At 38.9% G+C, this 24133-nt stretch overlaps 3 protein-coding genes across 4 annotated transcripts; all 3 read left to right on the top strand.

Annotated features, from left to right (window-relative positions):
- The first annotated feature begins 1878 nt into the window (after positions 1–1878).
- LOC116769429 (glutamate receptor ionotropic, kainate 2-like) lies at positions 1879–8392 on the top strand. Of its 2 annotated transcripts, XM_032660519.2 has the most exons (17): positions 1879–2017; positions 3404–3595; positions 3681–3835; positions 3894–4090; positions 4172–4281; positions 4353–4517; positions 4594–4812; positions 4894–4957; positions 5072–5217; positions 5314–5475; positions 5670–5869; positions 6011–6212; positions 6289–6374; positions 6568–6649; positions 6950–6998; positions 7597–7712; positions 7780–8392. In XM_032660519.2, exons 2-17 carry the CDS (start codon positions 3515–3517, stop codon positions 8242–8244), a joined length of 2499 nt encoding a protein of 832 aa, XP_032516410.2. In that variant the 5' UTR covers positions 1879–2017; positions 3404–3514; the 3' UTR covers positions 8245–8392. The 2 variants fall into 2 exon arrangements, with proteins under 2 accessions (XP_032516410.2, XP_061378617.1); XM_061522633.1 differs by lacking the exons at positions 1879–2017; positions 3404–3595; positions 3681–3835 and having other exon boundaries at positions 3968–4103.
- Positions 8393–8525: 133 nt separating this feature from the next.
- LOC116769368 (major facilitator superfamily domain-containing protein 6-A) lies at positions 8526–16580 on the top strand. Its single transcript, XM_032660430.2, has 8 exons — positions 8526–10454; positions 11320–12012; positions 12282–12474; positions 12551–12721; positions 13070–13219; positions 13300–13413; positions 13577–13769; positions 13846–16580. The coding sequence occupies exons 1-8, from the start codon at positions 10375–10377 to the stop codon at positions 14295–14297; spliced, it is 2046 nt and encodes a 681-aa protein (XP_032516321.2). The 5' UTR covers positions 8526–10374; the 3' UTR covers positions 14298–16580.
- A 220-nt stretch (positions 16581–16800) lies between these two features.
- Positions 16801–24113, top strand: LOC116769369 (uncharacterized). Its single transcript, XM_032660431.2, has 5 exons — positions 16801–17105; positions 21936–22142; positions 22219–22419; positions 23519–23709; positions 23824–24113. The coding sequence occupies exons 1-5, from the start codon at positions 17046–17048 to the stop codon at positions 23891–23893; spliced, it is 729 nt and encodes a 242-aa protein (XP_032516322.1). The 5' UTR covers positions 16801–17045; the 3' UTR covers positions 23894–24113.
- The last annotated feature ends 20 nt before the right edge of the window (positions 24114–24133 follow it).

The following is a 24133-nucleotide window of genomic DNA, read 5'->3' on the forward strand; positions in this document are numbered from 1 at the left end:
ACCACCGGGTGTGTCATCGTTGGATAAAATGAAAAACGTAACTGATATAAACTTACTGAAAAATATTTTTTATTTACTGTAAGTTGGTCGCGCTTGACAGCCTGATACTGATTATCGGTCAAAAAGCCATTTTTGATTAAAGTCAGCAAAAAGAAGTTCCCGGTAGTAATATCCGATGACCTCCCCCACCACCGAGTGGTACGTCATCTGTAGTCACCACTGAACGAGAATCTTGTTTGCCAATTCCATATGTCGTGAAAGTTATTCTCATTTAAATTATCATACACACAACACTAACTACACTGTACTAACTTCTAAGTAAGACTACAAGACTGAACCGATTTTAGGATAGCAATGCCATTCTATTTCTTGAATAATATCCTAAATTTCCCTATTCACACTTCACAGGGGCACTCGTTATACGATATTTTTTCCATACTGTAACTGGAATATATTGGAACTCAGTTTCAAAGTAAATAAATTATAGCGGACAAACTTCACGACTTGTAAACAACCAAATTTAAGTCACTTACCAAAATTTAAGATAGCAAAATAAAAAAAAAGAATGTTATCACAGTTTTAACTTAAATATAAAATTCTTTTTTAAACTAGCCAATAAAATTGATAATTTGTCACATATATTACTATTTGTACATATTTTTATTTATATATATATATATATTTATATATATATATATAAACTTATATATCATAAATTACTATATTGTGTGAAAAAAGGGAGGTTTTTTTACTTTAGTTAAATATAAATTTATTCTAAATAAGAAAATACTACAATTTGAAAAGTTTGTACTAACGTAACGTGTCCTAGATTTATTTTACTAATATTTTTACTAATTATAATATAATTTTATTAATATATATTTTAGAAATCATTTGAAGAAACATGTTAGCTATTTGTTATAGAATTCAGATTTATTAAGTTACGTAGTAATGGCTACATATATAATTTTTATCGTTTGATGTTGTGATCGTTATACATTATGTCCAGTATAATAATCTGAGTTTGACTAGGTTAATATTAAAAACAGTCTTCCAGAACTGGAATTTTTAAATGCAATAAATTTACAGTAATACAGAAAAAAATACATAAAAAAACATAATAAGCATTACCCTGAAACAGATAATGTGCATTGAAAGCACAGAGCAAAACCTGAAGTCGTATTGTTATTATTATTATTATTTTACTTTATAATTAAAAGTATTTTTCGAGGTTCAGTTGGTAGTTGGTTGGTATGTATGTCGTGACAGTAAACGGTGACTATTTACTGCTCAAAATAGCCAAACGACCGCGTGGCGACGGTCGCGGGCGAGGGAGAGGGAGACTGAGATGTGCCACAAAACGATCCGTTCCAGAAATAACACGAATCTGAGGGACGAGACTTGAGCTCGATAAATATTTGTATCGATATCATTATCGAGTACTAGAGTACTCATGTACTCTTGAATTAGACGACAATTAGTGATGTAAATCACACTATTAATGGAAGGAAGTAGCTACACTTCATGTCAACAATAATATAATGGCGTGTACCACGTTCTCATCGTATATCAATATACTGTTTGAAATATTTATAGATAACTATAAATATCGATATGTGCTAGATCTACACTCAAAGATCTGCCGAGTTTGTTCAGTATTAAGTGAATGTCAGCAAGGTGGCGGGTGTGCGTTCATCATCACAGAATAACAACATGAATCGCCACACTTTCATCCTGCTGTACCTGATGATCATCTCATTAACGGAAAATAAAGCAGATTCAATCCCAATAGGCACGTCCTCAATACTATAACATCGCTAGTGGATTTAGTGACGCAACGATGAGCGAGGAAAGTTTATATGGAGAGTGTATGTTCAGGAGTGGCTGAAGGCATTCCTGAAGTTGCCGTCCTTCTGGAGCAGGCCGTAGCCGCGGGTGGAGGAGCTGCGGCCGGGGAGCGCGGACCGAGCCTCGAACCTATGAACCCTTAGCGGTACCAGAACATATCTGCACTCAGGTACATGTTAACCGCTGTTCCTTAACGGTATTAATTATTCACAAAATATTATGAAGAATAAATACTCCGTTATTACTTAAAACAAAAAAAAAATAAGAATATCAATATTGCCATTGTAATTACTTCATTTACAGTTTTCGAAACCCTTCACTTCGCTGTTAAAAACCTTTTTTATCTGTTCAACCGGAGCCGAAGTTTCGTCTTATGTGTACAAAACTATAATATTTATGTTACGCAAAACAATAAGTGGACAATATAAAAATTTAATTATATTAACCACCATTTTTCTTTTGTCGTATATCTTATTATATTAAAATAAATAAAAAACAAGAAACACTATTTGCCAGCCGTCTAACTTTTATACATGTAGTTCGTAGGGCCAATGTTTGTTTTGGTGCATATTTATTTTAATTGAAAGGAATTTCAACGGCTTAGAGTTGATTAAACTAGTCTATAATAGAAATTAATGCAAGGGATTCGTCCAAGCAGGCTCTTGTAGAGGCTGGGTAGTTGGGTGGTGGGTCCAATTTAGTTTCCATCCAAGCGTTTCTCTCACACTTGCCGGAGAGATCTCTCTACCTGCAGTAGAACATGAATGAACATGAGTTATTGGTAGTTAATTCTCAGTCCTGCAATTTAATGTGGAGGTTTTTGGGTGAGTCTAAAAAAAATATCAATTATACTATTAAAGAAAATCACCTTCTTGTTTTTGAAATAATTTTTTTGGAAATACTCTAAGAGTCCAATGTAATATAATAAAAAAGCTTCGACTAAATTAGAAAAAAAATTATGATATTTTCAATAAGCCTTCAATGTATCTCTGGTTACAAAACCAAACGAACTGAGAACATGAGAGCTCTGTGCTTTATCAATATAAGAAATTACAAGGAAAACTTGTTACTTTTTTCAGTATATTGATTCTAATAGCTAGAACATTGTACAAAAGACAAAATATTACTTACAAAGTCTAAGCCCTCTTTGAAACACTATGTATATATTCACAATTTAGTGCACACTTCCTGAAGTATTCGCCGACCGAACGATGGGAATTGACTGACTGTTGCATTTATCACATCATACGACTTGGCAGTTGTTTTTAAAAACTACCCTATTATAGTTTCTATTAAATTTTGCAACAGTAAGTCAATTCAATTATTAAACATTTTGCCACTACATATCAGTGAAACATTACAAAATCTAACACAAGTGGCTACTTAAATTTTCTGTTTATATTACTTTAGTAATTTTAAATAATACATTATTTGTTACTTAATAAAGAATCATTATTCAAAAAAACAATTATTTTATGTATAAATTCGGTGAAATAGAGTACCTTTATGTATTTGAAAGCAACATTTAGTATGTACTGAGTTTCCGGTTTTATAGGCCAGTGAAGGCTTACTGGCCAGTGTCGGCGGTGTGGAGGCCGCGGATGCCGCGGCGCGGGCAGGCTTGCTGTTGTTGCTGGCGTCTCCTGTCGCCGTCCCGTCCCCGGCGATGACCATCGCCTCCACCGAGCCGGACCATCCCTTGTCAGCAGCTCTTGAATTTTATCCACGATATGATGTTCTCGCAGAGGTGATCTTGTATATTTCAATTAGTTAAATCTATATCATGTCCTTTACTCGCAGATGTTGTCTTTATGTTGTGCTCTCTTAATAAGGCCTGCGCAGCTCTGTGTGAAGCGAAAGGTTGGAAGCACGCCGTGTTACTGCACGACGGAAGCGGCAGCGCGGCGCCGCTCATAGTGCCCGATCACGACACCCTCGCGCTCCGTGTCCGCCAGCTGCCCTCGAGAGAGGACGACGACGCCTTGAGGTTCGTTTTAATATTAAAAGAATTCTAAAACCTGACCTCATTCACATTTTTGTTGTAGGAATCTTCTCCTCGTACTGAAGAAGTTCGGTGCTGTAAACTTTATCGTATGGTGTTCGGCGGAGTGCTCGGTGCGAGTGCTGGACGCGGCCCAGCGCGTGGGGTTGCTTTCCGAGCGACACTCGTATTTGATGCTCTCGCTGGACCTGCATACACTGCCGCTCGAGGACTTCAGCTACGGTGGAGCCAACATCACCTGTAATATAGAAGTGTAATTGAATATTATATAAACATAGTAATTTTATCACTCATAGAGATTTGGTATTCTAAAATTTTCAGCACTGCGTTTATTTGACCCTGAATCTTCTGCAGTAAATGTGTCTATGGAAAAATGGCAGCAACAGTATATAAATCTTCTAGGAAACGAAGCAAATGAAGAAATTGATAAGGTTAAAAACAATTCCTTTCAAATATACACACAGAAATACATTTACGGAATATATAATTATGAATTTTTTAGATTATTTCGAATCCTCCGACTTCATTACTTTTATCATATGATGCTGCAAAAATTGTATCCGAAGGAATGGAGTACCTCGACCTTCCATTCATGGAAGACTCTCCGTCTTGCCAGCAAGGCACTGCCGCCTTCCACGCCGACACACTTCTGAACTATTTACGATCGGTATATTAGAAAGTTGTGACATAATTATAATTAATCACGGGAAAAAGAAAAAAATCACATCATTTAAACGTCTTAGGAAGAAAACAGTGGCGCAACCGGACCTCTTTGGTGGGAAGCGACGGGAGCTCGCGGTGGTGTGCGACTACACGTGGCGGAACTGGAGCGAGGCGGGTTTCTGAGAGCCGCAGGCGACTGGTCCCGGACGGGGGGACTGACGTGGCGGCCTCGACCACCCGCACCCCCGCCACCACCCGACGCCATGACCAACCGCACCTTCACCGTCCTCATCGCTCAGGTCGGGGGCGATGTACCACATCAACTGTAGACGGAGTGTTGTCACCATAATGTTTCGTACTATAAAAAAACTAAATTTCAGAATCAACCGTACGTCATGAGACAGCAGTCCTCCGAACGACTCTCAGGCAATGCGCGTTATGAAGGTAAAAATATCATATATACATAATACATATATATATCGATTTGATATCTTATATGTTAATGTATGTATGGCAGAGTTTGCATACAAAATGTAGGTGTTGTATTTATTGTTACAGGCTTTTGTATAGAGCTGGTGGACCGTTTGGCTCAGCTGTTGCACTTCAACTACACGTTCATAGAGCAAGCGGATCGCGCCTACGGGTCCCTCAACAAGACCACCAAGCAATGGAACGGCATGATGAGGCGCCTCATGGATGATAAGGTCATTATCACTAAACATCTATTATAAAACAATTTATAAATTTCGTTTTGAATGTGCTTCGTATTAATTTACTATATAATATAATTTGAACAATAGAATGTAGACTTCGCTATAACGGATCTCACTATAACGGCGGAGCGAGAGGAAATCGTGGACTTCACGACGCCCTTCATGACATTAGGTATAAGCATCCTATTTCACAAACCTCAGCCTCCTGCACCGGAACTACTGGCCTTTCTGTTGCCCTTCTCTAACGGGGTAAGACTATGCATGTGTCGAATTAAATTAAGAATATTTTAAAATTCGCTTAATTTTGAAATAAATTAAATGAGTTGCCACAGATAAATAGTATTACTAAGGAACTACAGAAAAAAAATCTCTTTTATAAAATTAACATCTCAACAAAAATCAAACTAGTTGTTTGCCAAACTGACGACGATTATAAATGTCAGGTTTGGATGTGTCTGGGGCTGGCGTACGTGGGTTCGTCCTTGGTGCTGTACGTAGTGGGTCGGCTGTGCCCCGAGGAGTGGCAGAATCCCTACCCCTGTATCGAGGAGCCATCTGCACTCGAGAATCAATTCACTTTAGCTAATGCTCTGTGGTTTAACCTGGGAGCTGTACTTCAACAAGGTTCTGAAATCGCACCGATGTTAGTATCCGAATTCATTACCAGCTTTCACGACTTCCTGTATCGATTTAAAGAAATATTTTTTATTGCGCATATATTTATACATTCGAAGTCTTCTGTTCCTGAAATGTGCACTTCCATTCATCGTTCAATTTTTATCAGTGCTTACGGTACTCGTGCAGTGGCCAGTATTTGGTGGATGTTCGCGTTGGTGATCACGAGTTCCTACACAGCCAACTTAGCCACGTTGTTGGCCTCTAAGACCTCCACCGAGCTCATCCGCAACGTGCGCGAACTCGCCGAAAACGACCAGGGCATCACTTACGGGGCGAAATCTAGTGGCTCAACTTACACTTTCTTTGAAGTCGGAGTTCTTGTATTAAATGATTTAATATTAAAATTTACACATTATCAAAAGTAAAAACTATATTAAATTTTAGATGTCAAGCAGCGAACCATACAAAAGCATGTTCCAAAAAATGAAAGACGTCACAATGCCTTCGACTAATGAGGAAGGAATAGAAAAGTAAATATTAAAAATTAACTATATTAATATGAAAAAAATATTTCGTACTTACCACATTTTATATCTACAAGATGGCAAGCATCGTTCTTAACTAATCTTGCAATGAATTGTTCTAATATCTTAAGACATGCTTTTAATATTTCATAGGGTAACAATACTGTAAAACAATTGAGATGTCCGTTTGTTTTTATAGAGTAATGAATGAAAAATATGCGTTCTTCGCGGAGTCCACGACTATCGACTACACGACGGAACGTAACTGTGAGGTCACAAGAGTAAGAAACTTTACAGTGAAAGTAGTCTAGGCTAGTCTAGTTGATCTCTAAAACATACCTATCACCGTGTCAAAATGTAATATTTAAATATCTCCGATCCTATTTTGCTGCAAGAAATTCATAAAAGATCTTTAGACTCATTACATCGAGACTTACATTAAGAGAAACTCAAAAAGTATACAATTTTTTTTTTTTATATTTTAGGATTTTTTTTTGTATCTATAACACTAATAAATAAATAAGAACCATCTTAATGCAGAGTATAAATATTTTTACTTATCAATCTGTATCATTTTTCAGGTGGGAGATCTCTTAGATAGTAAAGGATATGGCATTGCAATGAAAAAGAGTAAGTCAGATTAACGTCACTGTAATTAATATTAGACTACTCCAGTACTCGTGTGTGTCCTACTTCTCAGCACATCCTTAACCCAATGTTCGTCCCGGCCAGCGCTCAGGCACGGTTTTTTTCAGTCACCGCTGATATTGAGCTAGTAATGTCTCATCAACATGTCACCGTTTCTAAGCATCTTATCTTATAACCATTTATGACTTCTCTTATTTTTATTTTTGGGTCTTTTTTATTATTTTTAATATTGTTTCTCTATTTACGACCTGAGCAAAAGCTTATTTATTTTTTTAGTCTACTATAAAGCATTGAATAGCATATAACATAAAAGAAAAAGCTGAAAGTCCAAATGTTACAGTTACAAAGGCTTTATTGCAATGAACTCTAACAACATCGAATATTTCCAAATACAGATCGCAGCTACATATGCCAAATTTTCTGTATAAAGTTTAACAAAAAGGGGTCACATTCTAATTGTAACACCACGTGCGAACTTGTGTACCAACAAGTGCAAACTGCACGAACGCTCATTTCCCTTTTTTTTTTTAATCTACAAAAACATTACACTTTCTATATATTAAACGTATTTAATTTGTAGACTCACCGTACCGACAGGCGTTGAATCTAGCACTGCTGAATCTGCAAGAGGCGGGGATTCTTAGGGAGATGAAACATCGCTGGTGGAAAGAAATGCATGGGGGCGGTGCCTGTCAGGTTATAAAAAAAAGAAATGTTATACATTAGTAATCTTATACATAAACCTAACACTGTGACATTTTAGGACAAGGAAGACCACGCCACCGAGAGACTAACAATCGACAACTTCAAGGGTTTGATTCTCGTGTTGACGGTGGGCTGCGCTCTGGGTATAGTCATGTCTTGTTGTGACTTAGCGTGGAGCGCCTGGCGTCATCCGCGCGATCCGACGCGGTCCTTTGCTGCGAGCTTCTGGTCTGAGCTGCGATTCGTGTTCCGTTTCGAGCAATCAGAGAAGCCAGTCCGCGGTGCCCTGACCCCAGCTCCCAGCTCGCACGATTCGCCTCCTTCGGCACACTCCGAACGCTCGGAGTTGACAACGGGGAGTGGAGTCGACGGGAGGGGTAGGGGGAGAGAGGAGGACGACAACCACGGAGAAGACGATGTGGGCTCACGCTTCTCAGCGCGCTCGCGACGGACCAGCGCACGGCGATGTTCCATGCACGCCGCCAGTTTGAGACTGGCGAGACACACCACACCCCGGCGATGACGTCACACCGACTCATGAAAACGATAATAACAATACCTTCGAAAACTGGAACTCTTTAAAAGTTGAGAATTAATTATGTAAGAAAGTTATTATTGCACGCAAGTTTGCCATACTTTAAAAAAACTCATAAATAAAGGGATTTATTATATTTGGAATTTTTAATAAATTTCATATTAAAATAATAAAATCAAAAACTTTTCATAAAAATTTGTACAACCTTCTCACAATCATTGAGTGAGACGAGCGGAACGCTATGCTGGCTACTCAGATCTTTCATCTACGGAGATGATCTCTGAAACAGAATGTCCGATAGTGTCGAGGATGCTCTTGTTCGACGGCCCGGTTGTTTGAAGTGGTTGTTATCAAAAAAGAAATAGATTGGACCACCAATTTCAATTTTAGAGCCAAAAAACGGGACCCACGTACCAAAAACTGTTCGGTACTGTTCAAAGCAAGATGTCAATAGAGGCATAAAATTGTGAATGGTCACTAGTTGGCATGAGTTAGAACCAGATGGCGTTGTAATCAATATAGAGCACGCTATTTGTTGTACGAATTGATTGAGTTAGGGTTCTCTTGTTTTGTATTAAGTATGATTAGATGACATCAAATACACCTACCGTGTGTTGTTATTAGTTGTGTGGTTTATTATTTATAATAAGCCTATCAATCTTACACAGCATCACGGAGAGTGAATACTGTTTGTGAAATCGATCACGAGATCAATCAGGTACCGAAACACTGAGGTCCATTCACTCAACTGACACCGAAAGCTTTTTTTCGAGTGAAGCTAGAAAAATGAGACGATACGTCTCCTAACATATATAAGTAAAAAACTATACGAGGCAAGTATTTGAAGAATATTGATTTAGAAATTACAAACTGAACAAAATATTAGTTAAATATTATTATTTAACACATAGAACTTAAATAATAAGACCTCCGTTTAGAATAAAAGTTTGAAGGACAGATTAAATGAAGAAAGTTAGTTAGTTACGGTCCCTCTGGGACAGGCACTTCTAATCTATTGGTAATCCAATAACATTCAGGCCTACAACACAGCGTTTATAGCTAACTGAACCTATCTGTTGATTTGTACGAACGTTCTAAGAATGATCTCAAGGATATGTGGATGAAATCAATGAATTTTTTAAATTATATATTTATATATGTGTTTCACGGAATAGGATAATATATGTATATACTCGTGTCAATTCCCGACTTCTTTTAAACTAATTAGACGAATTGTAAATCTCTTGCTGTTTATATTTATATTAAAACAACTGGTTCAAAGATCAGGAGAAGTCCTTATTTCAAATGGTTAAATCGTTTTTCGTGTGTTGTAAGGTCTCGAAACCGTACACAATGACACGGGACACGAGAGGATTGTTTATGATATTTATTTATATATATATATATATATACATACATACATACATACATTTATTTCATTGTAGAATATTATTATCACGGGAAACGGATCTAGTCATCTCCGCATTCCTTGAAACCCTCGAACGCAACTTGATAAGATTACATTAAATGTTATTCCGTAAATTCAAAAATTACTGACTCGATACCTGTGGCTAAATAATTAAAAAGTCATCAAAAATATTATTTTGCAGTGTATATTAACATAAGAACCATGAAAGTGTGAAATATATATTATAATTTAATTAGTTACAAGTCAAGGTATATATACATATATATATATATAAAGCCATGTTCTAATTGCATCCGCTTAATTTATCGTTCTCAAAATACTCTATTTCTGATGCTCCTGTCGCCACGAACGTTTACACGAAACACAGATACCTCGAATACAAAACAAAATTAATTTTATATGTTTGTAGAGATTATTAAATTTTTAAACGTTAGCGACATTCTTCATGTTGTTATATTGTTGGCACAAGTAACCGAATGTCGATCGTACGACTAAGATTTGAAGAGAATGAGCAGGGGGCGGCGCAAGTGCAGGCTCTGTGGTGTGCGGGGGTCGGTGACGTCAGGAGCAGTTCCCGGCCCTCGGGCCGGCGGCGGGGCGCAGGCGCGACACTATCGACGCGGGCGGAGGCCGAGCGGCCGCGAGCGGTCTCCGGGCGGTAGTCGGCCGCCCGCCGCCGCAGGCTCAAGATGCAGCACCCGCAGCAGCCGCCGCTGGCCGCGCGGCCCCTCGTCCACCCCGACGAGACTGGAGAAGTCGACACCTCCAGGTGGGCCCGAACATTTACACACCCACTATAACGGTCGCTCCTTACGGATATGGAAGACATTCTGATACGCTACCTCATATATCAGCAGTCCGGGTGATATCATTTCAAACGTTTCACTCGTTTGTTTAAGGTGTCTCGGGAAATCAATTTTTCTTGATGAACTCTTCTAGTAACTCTTCTAGTAGGTAAAATGGTCCAAAAAAGATTGATTAGGTTACTTGAAATCATCCTGCTCCTACGTTATGCATGCCTTCACCAGTAATGAATACCAATACTTTAATTCCTTGCACAAAAACATATGTTTTTAAAATCTTAATATCCCAAGAGAAAGTTTGCATCCCATGTCTGTTTATGCAATATATATTATTGATCCATGAGCGTTCTTTATTCATCACATTTTCAGGTGTGGTATTTTTATAAATGTACTATAACGACTTTCTCCGTTTCTTAGTATTTATCACTTAACTTACATAAATTTAACAAAACTATAAAATGTACTATAAAATTGTATATACAAAATCAAGGCTGCACCACAGAAACACAGACATATTTCTATCAAACAAAGATTTAAAAATTATGTATACCTCCATGCCAACGTTGTTTCTAACATTGATGGTTCTTATTAATCATATACTCAAACACAAACTGAAAATAGATTTCAGTTAAAATAATGACGAATGTTAAAAGTTTATAAATGATTAAATTAAACTTTCTTATAAATTAAACGCACTTAGTATTAATTTACAGTTACTTAAGTAATTTGAATTAGATTTTTTTCGTCGTAACACAATTTTAAAAAAAGTTCAGTATTTTATAATTTTACAAATTAATATTGGGTAACCACATAATAAAATTCTTTGTATAGATACCCCGAACCTAAAGAGGCTACTCACAAAGTCCGAGGGCGAAGCGATGTCCTGGAGCTCATCTGTGGGCCGGGGACCGTCGACCCCGAGCTCCTCACCGTCAAGACTTTCTACTTCTTCTTCTACTCTGCTTTCGGATCACTATTCCCTTTAATGGGAGTTTACTTCAAACAGATGGGAATGAACGCTGGCCAGTGTGGGCTACTTATCGGTACTAGACCTTTCGTAGAATTTTTATCGGCACCATTTTGGGGTGGACTGGCAGATAGATGGCAGAAGGGAAGAATATTATTACTAGCGTCTCTAACCGCCTGGATAGTGTTCACACTGCCGCTGAGCTGGGTCCAGCCGACAGCCGTGTCTTGCGTACAACCTGTCAACAGCACCGTTTACCGTCTGGTCTCGCCGCGGTACGACGAGGACTGGCCCACGCCCACTAGACACTTCCGCGGTCCGGCTCTGGGTCGCGAGGGATCGCCGCTTCCTGTGACGGATGCAGAGAACTACAATCCGGATACCAACTACAACTGGGTGACGCCACTGCACTCCTACATCGTATACAGTACCCCGGACATACAAAAGACATTTTTCTTATTGTTGCTGCTCGTTGTAATCGGAGAGTTCTTCAGCGCGCCCGCTATTACTTTAGCGGATTCTGCGGTTATAACATTACTCGGCGAAGATGCTGACAGGTAACTCTACTTTTATCTAAGATAGATAAATAATATTTTTGAATTAGATATTTATACAACTATTTATTATTTTCATAAATATTTTGTGTTACGTCTATTTTTATTTTATTTTTGTATTGCTAAGTGTTTAATAAGGCAAAGTTTTTATATAGAATATCTATAAATGAATTTTTATTTCAAACTAGTTTAATCACCCAAATGTATATTGCACAATAATTACGTGTTTGTTATCAAGTTCCGTAGTGATAAAAGCCTCGTTTTTGTCTCAGATACGGTCACCAGCGCATGTTCGGTTCCTTGGGCTGGGGCTTAGCCATGTTCTTCGTGGGTATCGCGCTGGACCACAGCACTGCCTTCAGCTCTCACCCTTGTGGCGGTCCTCAGCGCTACGAGAAGAATTACACGATCTGCTTCGCTACATTCTCGGTCCTGATGGGTGCCGCACTAATTACTGCCACCCAGGTTACATGTTATGATAATTTTGCATTTGCTCTGGCTTTTAGTTAACAGGATATTAAGAAGGGCATTTTATTTCTAGATTAATTTTAAATACGAGGAAATTAACGTTGAAACCCCCTTGGAGCCACCTCCGCCCGCGGAACCTTCTCACGAGGAACGCATGCAGCAGCAACTGGCGGAACAGCTGCAACTTCCTGGACTGGACACCAGCGCGCCGGCGCCCCGGCAGCCGCCTCTCGAACACGCTAAGGTTAGTATGCTAACCCGTGACGAGAATCAAACGATTCACTAACGAGGGTCTCTTTCTACCACAGAAACGTTGTAATGAAGTTTACAGAACTCTCGGTCTTTATATCTTCAAAGTACAAGTCAATACCATTGTTATTTATTGTCAAGAAGCGAAGTATTCCTTGCTTGCATTGACATAGGTAAGTGTAATCAATAATGAAAAGCGCTCGTGACTTTTATGTGTTATAAACGATTTTTTCATCAATCTCATAAATTAACTTAAAGTAACCCCTTAAGAAATAAACGTTCATAATAGACTAACAAATATTAATTTTTATAGGTATATACTATAAGTTAGCACTGTTTACAGGTGTTCGCTCAGACCACTCGCGAGATGCCGGAGTGGGTGACGGTACTACGGCAATTTCAGAACGTGAAAGCTGCGTCCTTCCTGTTAGTCGCCTGGTTCATGGGCTTCGGGATTGGACTGATCTTCACATTCCTTTTCTGGCACTTACAGGTTCTTATTAATACGAGAATTCAATAACAATTCAAAATCTAAACGTAACGACTTATATTATGGTAACGTTCCCCCGTCAGGATATCGGCGGCTCACCGACGCTTTTTGGTGTCGCTTCCGTCATCAACCACATCTCCGAGATCTTCGCCTACTTCTTCAGTTTCAAGCTTATCACTCAAATGGGACATGTTAAAGTAATTGGGTTGAATCCGTAACTTTTTATTATATTTATATTCATAATAATAAACACGAAACGATTGATAGAAACAAATTCAAATTGATTAAAATCAATTCAACAGAAACAGACGAAGCGCTTAATTCATTTTTAATAGTTACATTTAATTATTTTGATTGTAGGTATTATGCTTGGGTCTCGCCGGGAACGTGGTGCGCTTTCTATACATCTCTTGGCTGACGCGACCCTGGTGGGTGCTTCCTTTCGAGTTTGTCCAGGGTGTCACCCACGCCGCCGTGTGGGCGGCCTGCTGCTCCTATATAGCTCACGGCTCGCCACCCAACCTTCGTTCATCCGCACAAGGAGTGCTCCAGGGTGCGTTCATACCGGACGTTTTATATTTTTTTTTAAGTGAAGGTATCTATTAACGGTAACCATTATAATATATCAGGCCTGCACCACGGCCTGGGGCGAGGTTGCGGCGCGGTGCTAGGAGGCATCGCGGTAGCCAAATGGGGAACGACTCGCACCTTCGCCGGCTACGGTCTGTTGTGTGGTGTGGCGCTCGCAGCATTCGCCTTTGTGAACTTCCGCGATGGCGGCATGGGCCCGACGATTCCTGGCGACTCCGCGGCGGACGAAGAAGCTCGTGCAGTGGCGGAGGCGGGCGTGCTAGCTCCTCACGGTGTCCCTTCTAATCCGCTCCCTCGAGCCCTATCGTCCACTCGCCTGGCAGACTTGGCCAACCACGACAACTACGGCGCCACACAGAGTTACGCCGGAGCGGACAGCCTCGGCGTGCCGGGAGCCGCGCCGCCCCCGCAGGCCGGTCCCGGCCCCGGCCCCGGCCCGCGACCGGCCAACCCCTTTCTGGCCGAGTCCGCCGGGGCCGCCTACCGATAGACGGACCTCCGCCACCATAATAACTCATCGCTACAGTATTATTGTCTACTTATGTCATTGTTAAAGAGTAATACGAATTCTATGACTGCATGTTTAGCCATGATAAGTAAGTGTACGCTGCTCTTACTGGGCGTTGGCCTATAATCAGATAGAACAGTAGGGACGAAGTCAATTACGTCTCCTTAGAGTTGATTTATTTTCAGAGAATTCGTTCTCCTACGAGTTTGTAATAGCATCAAGCTTCTATTGACAGTTAATCTGTTATTAATTTTATAGCGATTTAAATTGCACTAAAAGTTCGGGTGTTTAAATCGTACATATATTTAGCGTGTTAGAACATTCTTTACCTTTACCATTCGGGATTAAAAGAAAATAGAACTATTTTCGGTGTTAAGATATGAGCTCTGTATATTATTTACCAAATTAAAATAACCGCACTATCTATTGAACAAATAGATTATCGAAGTACATAGTATTTTCATTAAATCAAAATTTTAATTGTTATTAAGAGAAATATATTATTATAATGACTGTTTTAGATGCTTCGTAGTCAACTGTCGTAATTTTGATAACTATATATTTAGTGAAACACTTCATTGTTACTATATGGTATCAAAAATATAGTTGGTCAAAGATATGAGTCGGGATGTCCGTGTGGAGTCGAAACGACCGCTCGGTGACTTCGCTGGTGACGCAAAGTCGATTGACTGACTTCAACTTTGTATTGCAGTACACGCGAAGTTAATAGCTACTTGTATATGTACGTATTTTAAGGCTTAGCTTTTGTTTGGGAATTCTATATTGTTATTAGAGAAGCGTCAGATATTTTTAAAAGAAAAACCGTTTTCACCAAAGGTGATATATATATTGATAAATGATACACATGTCGTAAAGATATCCCCTAACTATTAATATTGTGATTTATAATGAGTTGTCGTGATCCTATTTGAGTTAATTTATAATTAAACTTATGATTGTTATTTCTTTATGTATTCTATTTAAATTTTATATCAACGATTGTACAAACAGGGAGTCCTTCATTGATAACTATATCGCCTCTAACTGTCAGGGACGTATCCTGTCTGCTTACCATGACTTTGGATCAATTACAGGTTTAAGTCAACAATATTATAATGTGCTAAGATTTATGAATGATTATCTGGAAGTGGCCTGAAGGCTCTATTACGACTCAACCGTGTGTGGGTAAGCAAAGCGGTTACACTCTTACCTTACTTGACCCCGTCCGTCCTTCCATCACTCCTGAAATCAATAATTACATTTATTAAGTTTGTAAGTAGTAAAATATTTCGTTTGATTATATTATATGTTTAGTGACAGTTGACACAGCTGTTTGATATAGTGTGTGAATTTATAGTTAAGTTAAATAAGAACTCCTCTTGATCTACGGACATCGACGTGCGCAAACAGAAAAATATATGTGATGTTCCAATATTACAAACTTACTAATATATTGGAAATAATGATTCAGTAAAAACTTATGTTTATCAATGTATGAAACATAACAATGCGTGTGTTGTAAGCTGTTAGTAAGCTGTTAGTTACAAACTAATGACACAGTTCTGTCATGAGTCATCGCGCGCTGGTCTCCGCGCTGTCCATCGCCTCCAGTATTTTAGTAGGTGTATGAGAGCTGGACGCTAACGTATTATAATCTTTAAGTGTACGAGTTATTACGTCACGGTGTCATATCATGGTGTGATCTCTAGTGTAGTCTGTGTGATCGTAGAACCATCGCCCGCGGGCTCACACTTTATATTTCTGTTACTTTTGTGGTAGTCCTTTGAATTCCTTAGCTACTAAATGTACTGTATATGTATACATCTGTTGTATAGTTATTATTATTATTCCTAGCGATGTAAATGCGGCACAGTTATATATTTTTGCACGGCAGCGCAACTTCGTGCGGTCTCCGAGCGTCTTCACTCGACCGTCCGAATGGAGCCCCGAGTACAGTCTGCTTAACACAAGTTTGCATCGTTAAGGTGAACATGAAGCGGTTTACGTTTCTCATTGAATGATCTACGTTAATACTGTAATGTACGAAGATTTGTGAATGAAAAGCTGTTAACGCTCCGTGGTAGAGTGATGATACAAAGTTGCGGTAAGCATACTGACTGAGTGCCGAGTATTGATGTTCAACTAATTGCGCCATGTGCCGAGTCGGCGGCCGGAGTCGCGACTGTCGGGGACCGGCCGGAGCGGCTTATAACGAACGATCTTCAATTTCAAATATACGATATAACAAATAAATGTTGAACTTTCCATCGCGAGTTTCATTTTGAATTAGAATTAGTGAACCAGTCTCGCGTGTGTGACCATTGACCGGGGAGTCGGTCAGCTTCGTGTTATTTATCTAATGTTTGTAAACAATCACCTAATTCCCGTCGCGTATGTAACCGGTGTGTCGGCGAGTACACGATTAATACGGGCCAGTTGCCTTATCACTGATAACGACTGATATCAGACGGCGATGTTCCTTTTTTCATATTTAGCGTTAATCTTGATAACGTATGATAAAGTTTTTCATTGCAAATGAATTCGTAAATAAAGTGAGTCCCGTAGAGTGAGCGTGAGTCGTGCGAGTTGCGTGAGTCGTGTCGCCTCGTGTTAGACTGTGTTCATAAAGTTGCCAGTAGTTGTGTTTATTTAACATTGGATGCCTCTGACACTGTCACATAATTAGGTCCTATATTTTCATCCCTGTGTGTGTGTGTTTTAGCGCGAGTTATGGCGCGAGCGTCGCGCGTGTTCCCCGCCTTGTTGCTGCACATCAACTTGCTGATTGTGGTAATATAATGTTGTTCAGTTATTATTATTATCAGAGCGCTGAGGTAACTATTGATTTCCAGCTTTGAGTTACTAGACCGAGCGCTGGAGGGAGTTAAGTTTTTTTGAAAAAGATAGGTACAAATGTTTTCCAACTCTCTGAGCTGTTCAACACTTAGGTATGGATTTCCCAAATGCTTTAGAGCTTCTTGTACAAAATCCAACAATGAAACAACGAATCCAACGAATCACTTGACTAGCTGTAAGTAACTTTAATCACAAAAATCAATGGGATATTCTCACTAAAACCATCGTTATAATGATATCAAAGTTTATGTTCAGTCCATTTACTAGATGTCTAAAGGGATAGGGTGTAAAAAAAAAATTGGACCAATATGGCTCCTGGCAACATTCAGAATCATAATCTGCATGTTTTTCTGAGTTCAAAACCGTTCACCGAATGCAGTCCTCACATTTTGCACACTCAACTCCCTCCAGCGCCTGGACTACACAGAATAATGGATTCTGCTCGTGTCAAAGATTTCTCACGACATTTCTTATATTAGTTAACAATTGAATCAATATGTGATATTAATATCTATCACGTATCATTTCTATTTTGCTAGAGGTTTCAAATATAAAGCGGTAAAATTTAAACAATTTATAGGTTCTTGGTAATTATTAAATACTCCTCATACATCTACTATTATTGGACCATAACGTTCCAGTAAAAATGAAGAGAATGTATAAAAGTAAAAGAGATACTTGTGTGTTATGTAAATTATAAGATTATTCACTAATATAAAATAAGCTGAAACAGAATGCTCCGAAGAACTACATAAGTCCGTTAGTTCGACCCGATTCTAGTCCTTCTGTAATAATAACCAAGATTAAAAAACTACTTCACTTAACTAATAGATGTAGTAATCTGTTAAGTTCACATCTTTTAGCTGTTTTTAATTAGCAATGAAGTGACAAAAGCCGGTGCATATACTTAAGAAGGTCAATAAGTTTAAAAAGTGTACATTTTCATAAAAATTGCTAAAAATTTTAGATTAAAGCGCTACTGCATATTACGCGTAACGTGACCCGTATTTGTCAGAGGTTGTGTCATGTAGACTAAATATTTTTATCTGTAACTTTTTTCCTACGTAATTTTCTTTGTTTATGAAAAAGTAACAGAAGTTTTAGAGAAGTTGTAAATACTGGTGACTGTAGTGACAGCAAAATACACAAGTTAATTGATATGATTCAAAATTAAATCCTTTAAAGAAGGCCCGACATATCAATATTGAAAGGGTTGTAAATCCAAAATATCCTAGAATCCGACCTCAATATAATTACTGATCAAATTCGCAAATAAAATTTTAACCTTCTGATGAGACGAAACCTCTTATCATTCAATGGATTCACCGTGCGGGTGCCGGGTCCATCGCATTGCAGAGAGAGAAGCTTCAACAGTGCCTGGGACTTGCGACCCAGGTGTAGGTTTAAGGGGCCCCTAACTAACGCGCGTTAAACGCTCACCTCCACTGTCCAAGCTCCTCTCCCTACCTAACCAAATTTGAAAAGAACCTACTAGGGCTGCCTGTGAAGTACGTTCCAAGAATGAATTGATGTGAGTTCTGGACAGGACCAAGTCTTTTAGTAGTTTATAGAGAGATTTACCCGTTATACCTCTCACTCCCACTTCTACTGCGTATAAATCCACGACGAACCTATTTCGAGTGAGCTCGTAATATTTGTTGACCTTGATGGTATGGTCTTTGGGAATGTTGGTTTCCCAAGAAACCGTAAGCTCTATCATCACAACGCGCTTTAAAATTCGCGAATACATAAATATGTCTGGCCTGGAGGTCGACGCACAAATATCCTCGGGGATTTTGTGTTGTTTTTCATACGTATCCATCATTATAGTCCAATCCGTAGCCGCTTTGACATTTGTTTTAAAGCCCTAGTGCCCTCTCCCACAAAACCTACTGATCGCTCGTTTGTGGTTATTTCCCTTTGCGCTCTGGCTACCGAAAGACTAACCGCTTCACGTATGATTTCTAGAACCCTATCGTGACGACTCGAGTATTGACCGCTATCCAGGAGTACCTTACATCCACTTACAAATGCCTAGCAGTTCCAACTGCCTTCCCACAGGTATAGCAAGTCTTTTCGGTACCTTTACTCCATCTTACTAAATTACTCTGATCTGGGAGAGTCATCTGGAACGCATTGAGATAGAATTTTAGCAATGCTGGCGACCAATCATGGTTTAAGGTGCGCCATTTTAGTCCTAATGGGATGCAAAAATCTCCTATGTCTAACCACTCGTTCTGCATTTCTAAACTCATTGCATGTATCTTATATTTATCATTATCGTCTTGCCGAATAAAAGACTTCAATATATCCGTATCTTGGACTTTCTTACTTGATCCTAACCCTACTCTGTTACTTTGTGCACCTATCACGAACTGCTTGTGGAATTGAGGCCTTAACTCTAGCTTTGGGGCATCTTTGTCTTTTGGGAGCGATGTAACGACGTCATCATGGGATTTCCCCAGGATATATCTCTTGGAAACTCTCAGGTGTTTATAGAGCTCCGATAGCCTTTTAAGACTCATCCCAAAACTATTGCGATCCCTGAATAAAGCCGATGAATCAGCCGTTAGCGCGAGCCCGAGCCTCAATTTCAACTTACAATCTTTATGATGCCTGCATCTAACTTTGACAAAAGGGTTTTATTAAAATCATAGACGAGGAAAGGTCAATTTAAACGTGAAGTTAGGTAATTATCGTAGATCCAAGCTTTTTTAACGTTACTGATCTGTCGGCTATGTATCTTGTGGAGATCGTTTAAAAAGCTATCTACTATACCTTCTAAAGATGGAGTACGACCTATATTATCAATCTTCCGACCGAGAAATTTAAAAGGTGCATTTTCTGTAACCGTAGAAAAATATTGACCGCCTAGCGATAATCCCGGATCGTATGAGGTATATCTTGTACTCCGCCTACCGAGATACAGACAGTGACATTTACTTGGTTTTGTCCTCAATCCATCGGTCCACTCACATAATTTATCCACTTCGTCTAGTGTCTTTCGGATCTGTGACTCGATCTTTTTTGGGAATGAGGACAAAAATTGCTTTCGCAAAGCACTCCGGGATTTGCTTCCTTGACCAGATTTTATCGTATATATTTATCAGATGTTTACGAACCAAAAACGACAATTTTTAAAGACTATATATGGGATACCAACGGGTTCCGGCGCCGATTTAGACGATTTTTTCTTTATCTGAATACTTATTTCATCTAGCGTTGGTGGAATGCCGTGGAAATCGATACGAGGAATTCCAGGTTTTTGTTCGTTGGGATCCGTATGGAGTCTTACACTTTTAGGCACTTCGTATATGCTCTTAAAATGATCGTAAATTTGTTCGTTAGTGAAGATAACCCGTCCGCGTTCTTTCTTAAAAATGGTTTTCGAATACTCAAAAGGGTTTTTGTCAAAATCTACTTCCTGTTTTGCCCGGTCAAAATTATCGCGATATTCCGCGGTTTGCGCCGATATTCCTGGAATTAATTTTAGAATTGATCTTAACGCCCTAGCTAGTTGATGACTAAGGTGATTGTCGCCTAGGGCTTTGGCTATACGTAGATTTTTTATTAATTCCCGTTTTTTCCTCCTCATTTTTATCTTGAAAGAATTGTCTTTATTTTTGCGAGCGTAATGATGTCGAGGTGGATATTGCTCATTAAAGTAGTCGTAAATAGTATTTTGGAAAGTTTCTACTAGCGAGTTCAATTCCTGCTTCGAGCGCGGATGCTCTAACAGGACCGCTAAATTTTTGTTTCATGTTTGGAATGCTAAGACGTATCCGGATGTCAATGGACTCCTGGTAGTTTCCAGTTAATGGTTCATCATAGGATACATGAGGGTCATTTAAATGAAACTAATATATTTCGGATATAATCCGCGTAGTATATCCGAAATATATTAGTTTCATTTAAATGAATAAAACACGCATAGGTCTTAGATCTCATTATACATGAGGGTCGACTCTATCCGTAGTGAAGGTATCTCTAAACTCTATCTCTAAACAACACTTAAATTATGAGGATGTCTAAGAAGAACTACGAAAGTTTGGAATATCTAAGATATTAGAATAAAGGAAGGGACTTCGACGGTTCATAGTCACTTAAACAGAGTTAATAATTTAATATTGTTGAAAATATCTCAATACCGGACTATAGTTCTATAGCATGGACTCTTCACTGAGAATTATATACAGATTGACTTCATAAGACAAACAAAAACGCATTGTTCTCCAAATTGAAATTTTTAAAGGAGTATCAGTAATTTTTTTTCCATTACTTATCAGGAAAAAAAATGGTGAATGGTGGTGTTGATAGTCCATAATGTAACTGTATAAGCGACAGTTAAATAAATAAACTTTCAATGATACTCAGACAATCATATTTAAGCTTAAAGCCAAACAAAAAAAAGTTTTGAAGCGGTTTGTCGTGAAGAATATTGTTTGTTTTTACTTATGTTTATTAAATTTTGTGGATAAATATGTTACGTACGCGCTACATACTATAAAATAAATGAATATCGCCGGGGTAACATCGTTGTATGGATAAAATATCATATAACGAGTGACGCCGCTGACTCCGCGGAACGAACACCAAGCCGTGTGAACCAGAAGATTCCTGATACCAAACAAGCTATGAAATGGTATTGCTATCCTAACATCGGGGCAATCATGTAGTCTTAGGTATAGGTTATAAGTTTTAATATGTAATTTTTATTATAATAAACATATAATATGTAGGTACATATAATATGTTTTGTGCCAGTTGTTCGCGGGCGCCATGCTGGCGACGGCGGCGCGGTTGAAGTGGGACCCGAGCGCCTACATCCCGGCCCGGGAGCTGCTCCCCGCTGAGTACAGGAGCGCGGCATGGGTGCTTCCTGCAACCGGCCTCTCACTGCTGCTGTTAGCGCACCTCGCCCTCACCGCACTCAGCTCCCGCCCCGCAGCTAGACGAGTTATGCTCATTGTGGTGCAGAACTGTCTACGATGATAATTAATATTTGAAGTTGAAGAAATCTTTACTTATTAGCGAGGTGTGGTTTCAGTACTCGTCGTTGATGGGTGTGCTAGTGTGGTGTTGTGTGTGGTGGGGAATGTGGATCTCGGTGAGAGTGAGTCGCTGGGCGCGTGGACCCACCGCCTCGGACTTGAACCACGCGCTAGCTCTCCAGGACGATCTGCATCCACTACTGCAGCACCTCGCACGGTTCCATCCCCTGCCAGAGAAGGTCCATAGGCTGATCCAGGTCAGTAACGTTAACTACAAAAATAAATTCATACGTAAAATGTTGACATAATTATCTTTCTAAGAGGGTCCAGCTTTATAAAAGTAATGCCAGCAAACATAAAATAGAATTATAGCTAAAATATCAAGCAACTCGGATCCCTAAATTAGTCTGCTTGACAGAATATGAGCCCTTTCAACATTTTATTAATATTCATACTTCTGAGACATTTATTTTCTGCTGACCAGCAGTCGTTATATTAGACAGAGTAATTTCCTTGTAATTAGTCCAACATTTCTACGTAAAATCTTGGTCTTCATAACATTCTTTACACCAAAGTATAAGGTATTTAGTTTTGTAACCAAGTTTAATGATAGGGATACATTGACATTTCAGAACTTTCTTCCATATAAATTTCTGTAGCGTTCAATTTCAAATGAAGTGTCCTAATCTTTAGTGTTATCATTCCAGTATTCACTACCAGGTCTTCACAGCACCTCGTGACCGTCAGAGTTCTGTGCCGTGTTTTACTTTTGCCATCCTTAGAGTCTTTTTACTTTCGTTGTGTCTTATCCAGGTTTAACAGTTGGGTTCATAAACCTCACTGAAATGAGGAAAATAGTTATTTGTATAAATCGCTTTAAAACTGTAAACTTATATTTCAATTCATTCTATTGAATGTTAAACTTTTTGTCCAAATGTGCAAAGATGGATAGGCTCCTTTAAAACCTCTCAAATTTTTCTTTAAATAAAACTACAAATCGATTTCTTTCACATTTTTTGGTGAAAATTTGGACTTTTCTTAGAATCCTTTCTAGCATGAGCCGTTCATGGTAATAATCTCTCGTACTCTTCTAAACCTCCGATACTATCGACTATCAAGTCTAACAGCCAATCTCAGAGAATCATTTCATGGCAGACCCTCAAAGTGACTATTCTTAATGAATTCAAAACTGTAACAAAATTATATTGGATTTTATAAATATCTTACATATAAAATTACATACATTTGAAAAAAATGTATTAACATCTTTGTAAGTCTCTAAGACTGATATAAAGTTATATTAATTTGTATAGTGAACAAAAAATAGTTATATATTCGCACATCGTGGTGTTCCAGGAGGCCGACCGCGACCTGCCTCGCAACGTGTACGTGTTGCTGGCGAGCAGCGCCGCCGTGGTGGTGCTGCAGACTACGGCGGCGGTGGTAGCGCTCGGCGCGGCGCTCTCCGCCCCGCCTACGCCACGCCGAGCGCGACGCGACAATGACGTTCTGGCCTACAGCAACACTACCACGTACACTCCGCTCAGGTCGGTTCTTGTGACTTTGTCACTGGTTGCTACATCTATAGCTAAAGTTTCGTCTCAGATGTCAACTATGCTACTTTATAGAATGTAATGATCATAACATGGTGTCTATTTCAGTATGAGGCGAGGAGAAGATAAGATATCGTTAAGGACAGTGTATAAGAACGGCCGACTGGTGGTCGTCTGACTCACTCACTGAACTCACACTCACTATACTCTTCTTCACTGTCGAGGTGGAACATTCAAGGACTTACTGAATATTCTTAAAAGTATGACAGGAATGTGGATTAGAACAGTTAATTCAATTGATCACATTATATTACGTAAACCTTATTTTATCAGTTTTAATTTAATTGTAATAAATAAAATAAAAATGAAACATACGAGCAAATAATTAAATTTAGTAAATAGGTAGATAACATTCATT

This window comes from Danaus plexippus, chromosome 14, assembly GCF_018135715.1.
Source record: "Danaus plexippus chromosome 14, MEX_DaPlex, whole genome shotgun sequence".
NCBI lineage: Eukaryota > Metazoa > Arthropoda > Insecta > Lepidoptera > Nymphalidae > Danaus > Danaus plexippus.

Excerpts from the sequence above, each read along its gene's own strand:
- LOC116769429 (XM_032660519.2), top strand. The coding sequence starts at position 3,515 with ATGACCATCGCCTCCACCGAGCCGGACCATCCCTTGTCAGCAGCTCTT. Across the intron at positions 6,213-6,288 it reads CAACTTACACTTTCTTTGAA|ATGTCAAGCAGCGAACCATA; the intron begins GTCGGAGTTCTT and ends ATTAAATTTTAG. Across the intron at positions 6,999-7,596 it reads TGGCATTGCAATGAAAAAGA|ACTCACCGTACCGACAGGCG; the intron begins GTAAGTCAGATT and ends TTTAATTTGTAG.
- LOC116769368 (XM_032660430.2), top strand. The coding sequence starts at position 10,375 with ATGCAGCACCCGCAGCAGCCGCCGCTGGCCGCGCGGCCCCTCGTCCAC. Across the intron at positions 10,455-11,319 it reads GGAGAAGTCGACACCTCCAG|ATACCCCGAACCTAAAGAGG; the intron begins GTGGGCCCGAAC and ends TTCTTTGTATAG. Across the intron at positions 13,770-13,845 it reads CGCACAAGGAGTGCTCCAGG|GCCTGCACCACGGCCTGGGG; the intron begins GTGCGTTCATAC and ends ATAATATATCAG.
- LOC116769369 (XM_032660431.2), top strand. The coding sequence starts at position 17,046 with ATGGCGCGAGCGTCGCGCGTGTTCCCCGCCTTGTTGCTGCACATCAAC. Across the intron at positions 22,420-23,518 it reads AGGTCCATAGGCTGATCCAG|GAGGCCGACCGCGACCTGCC; the intron begins GTCAGTAACGTT and ends GTGGTGTTCCAG. Across the intron at positions 23,710-23,823 it reads ACCACGTACACTCCGCTCAG|TATGAGGCGAGGAGAAGATA; the intron begins GTCGGTTCTTGT and ends TGTCTATTTCAG.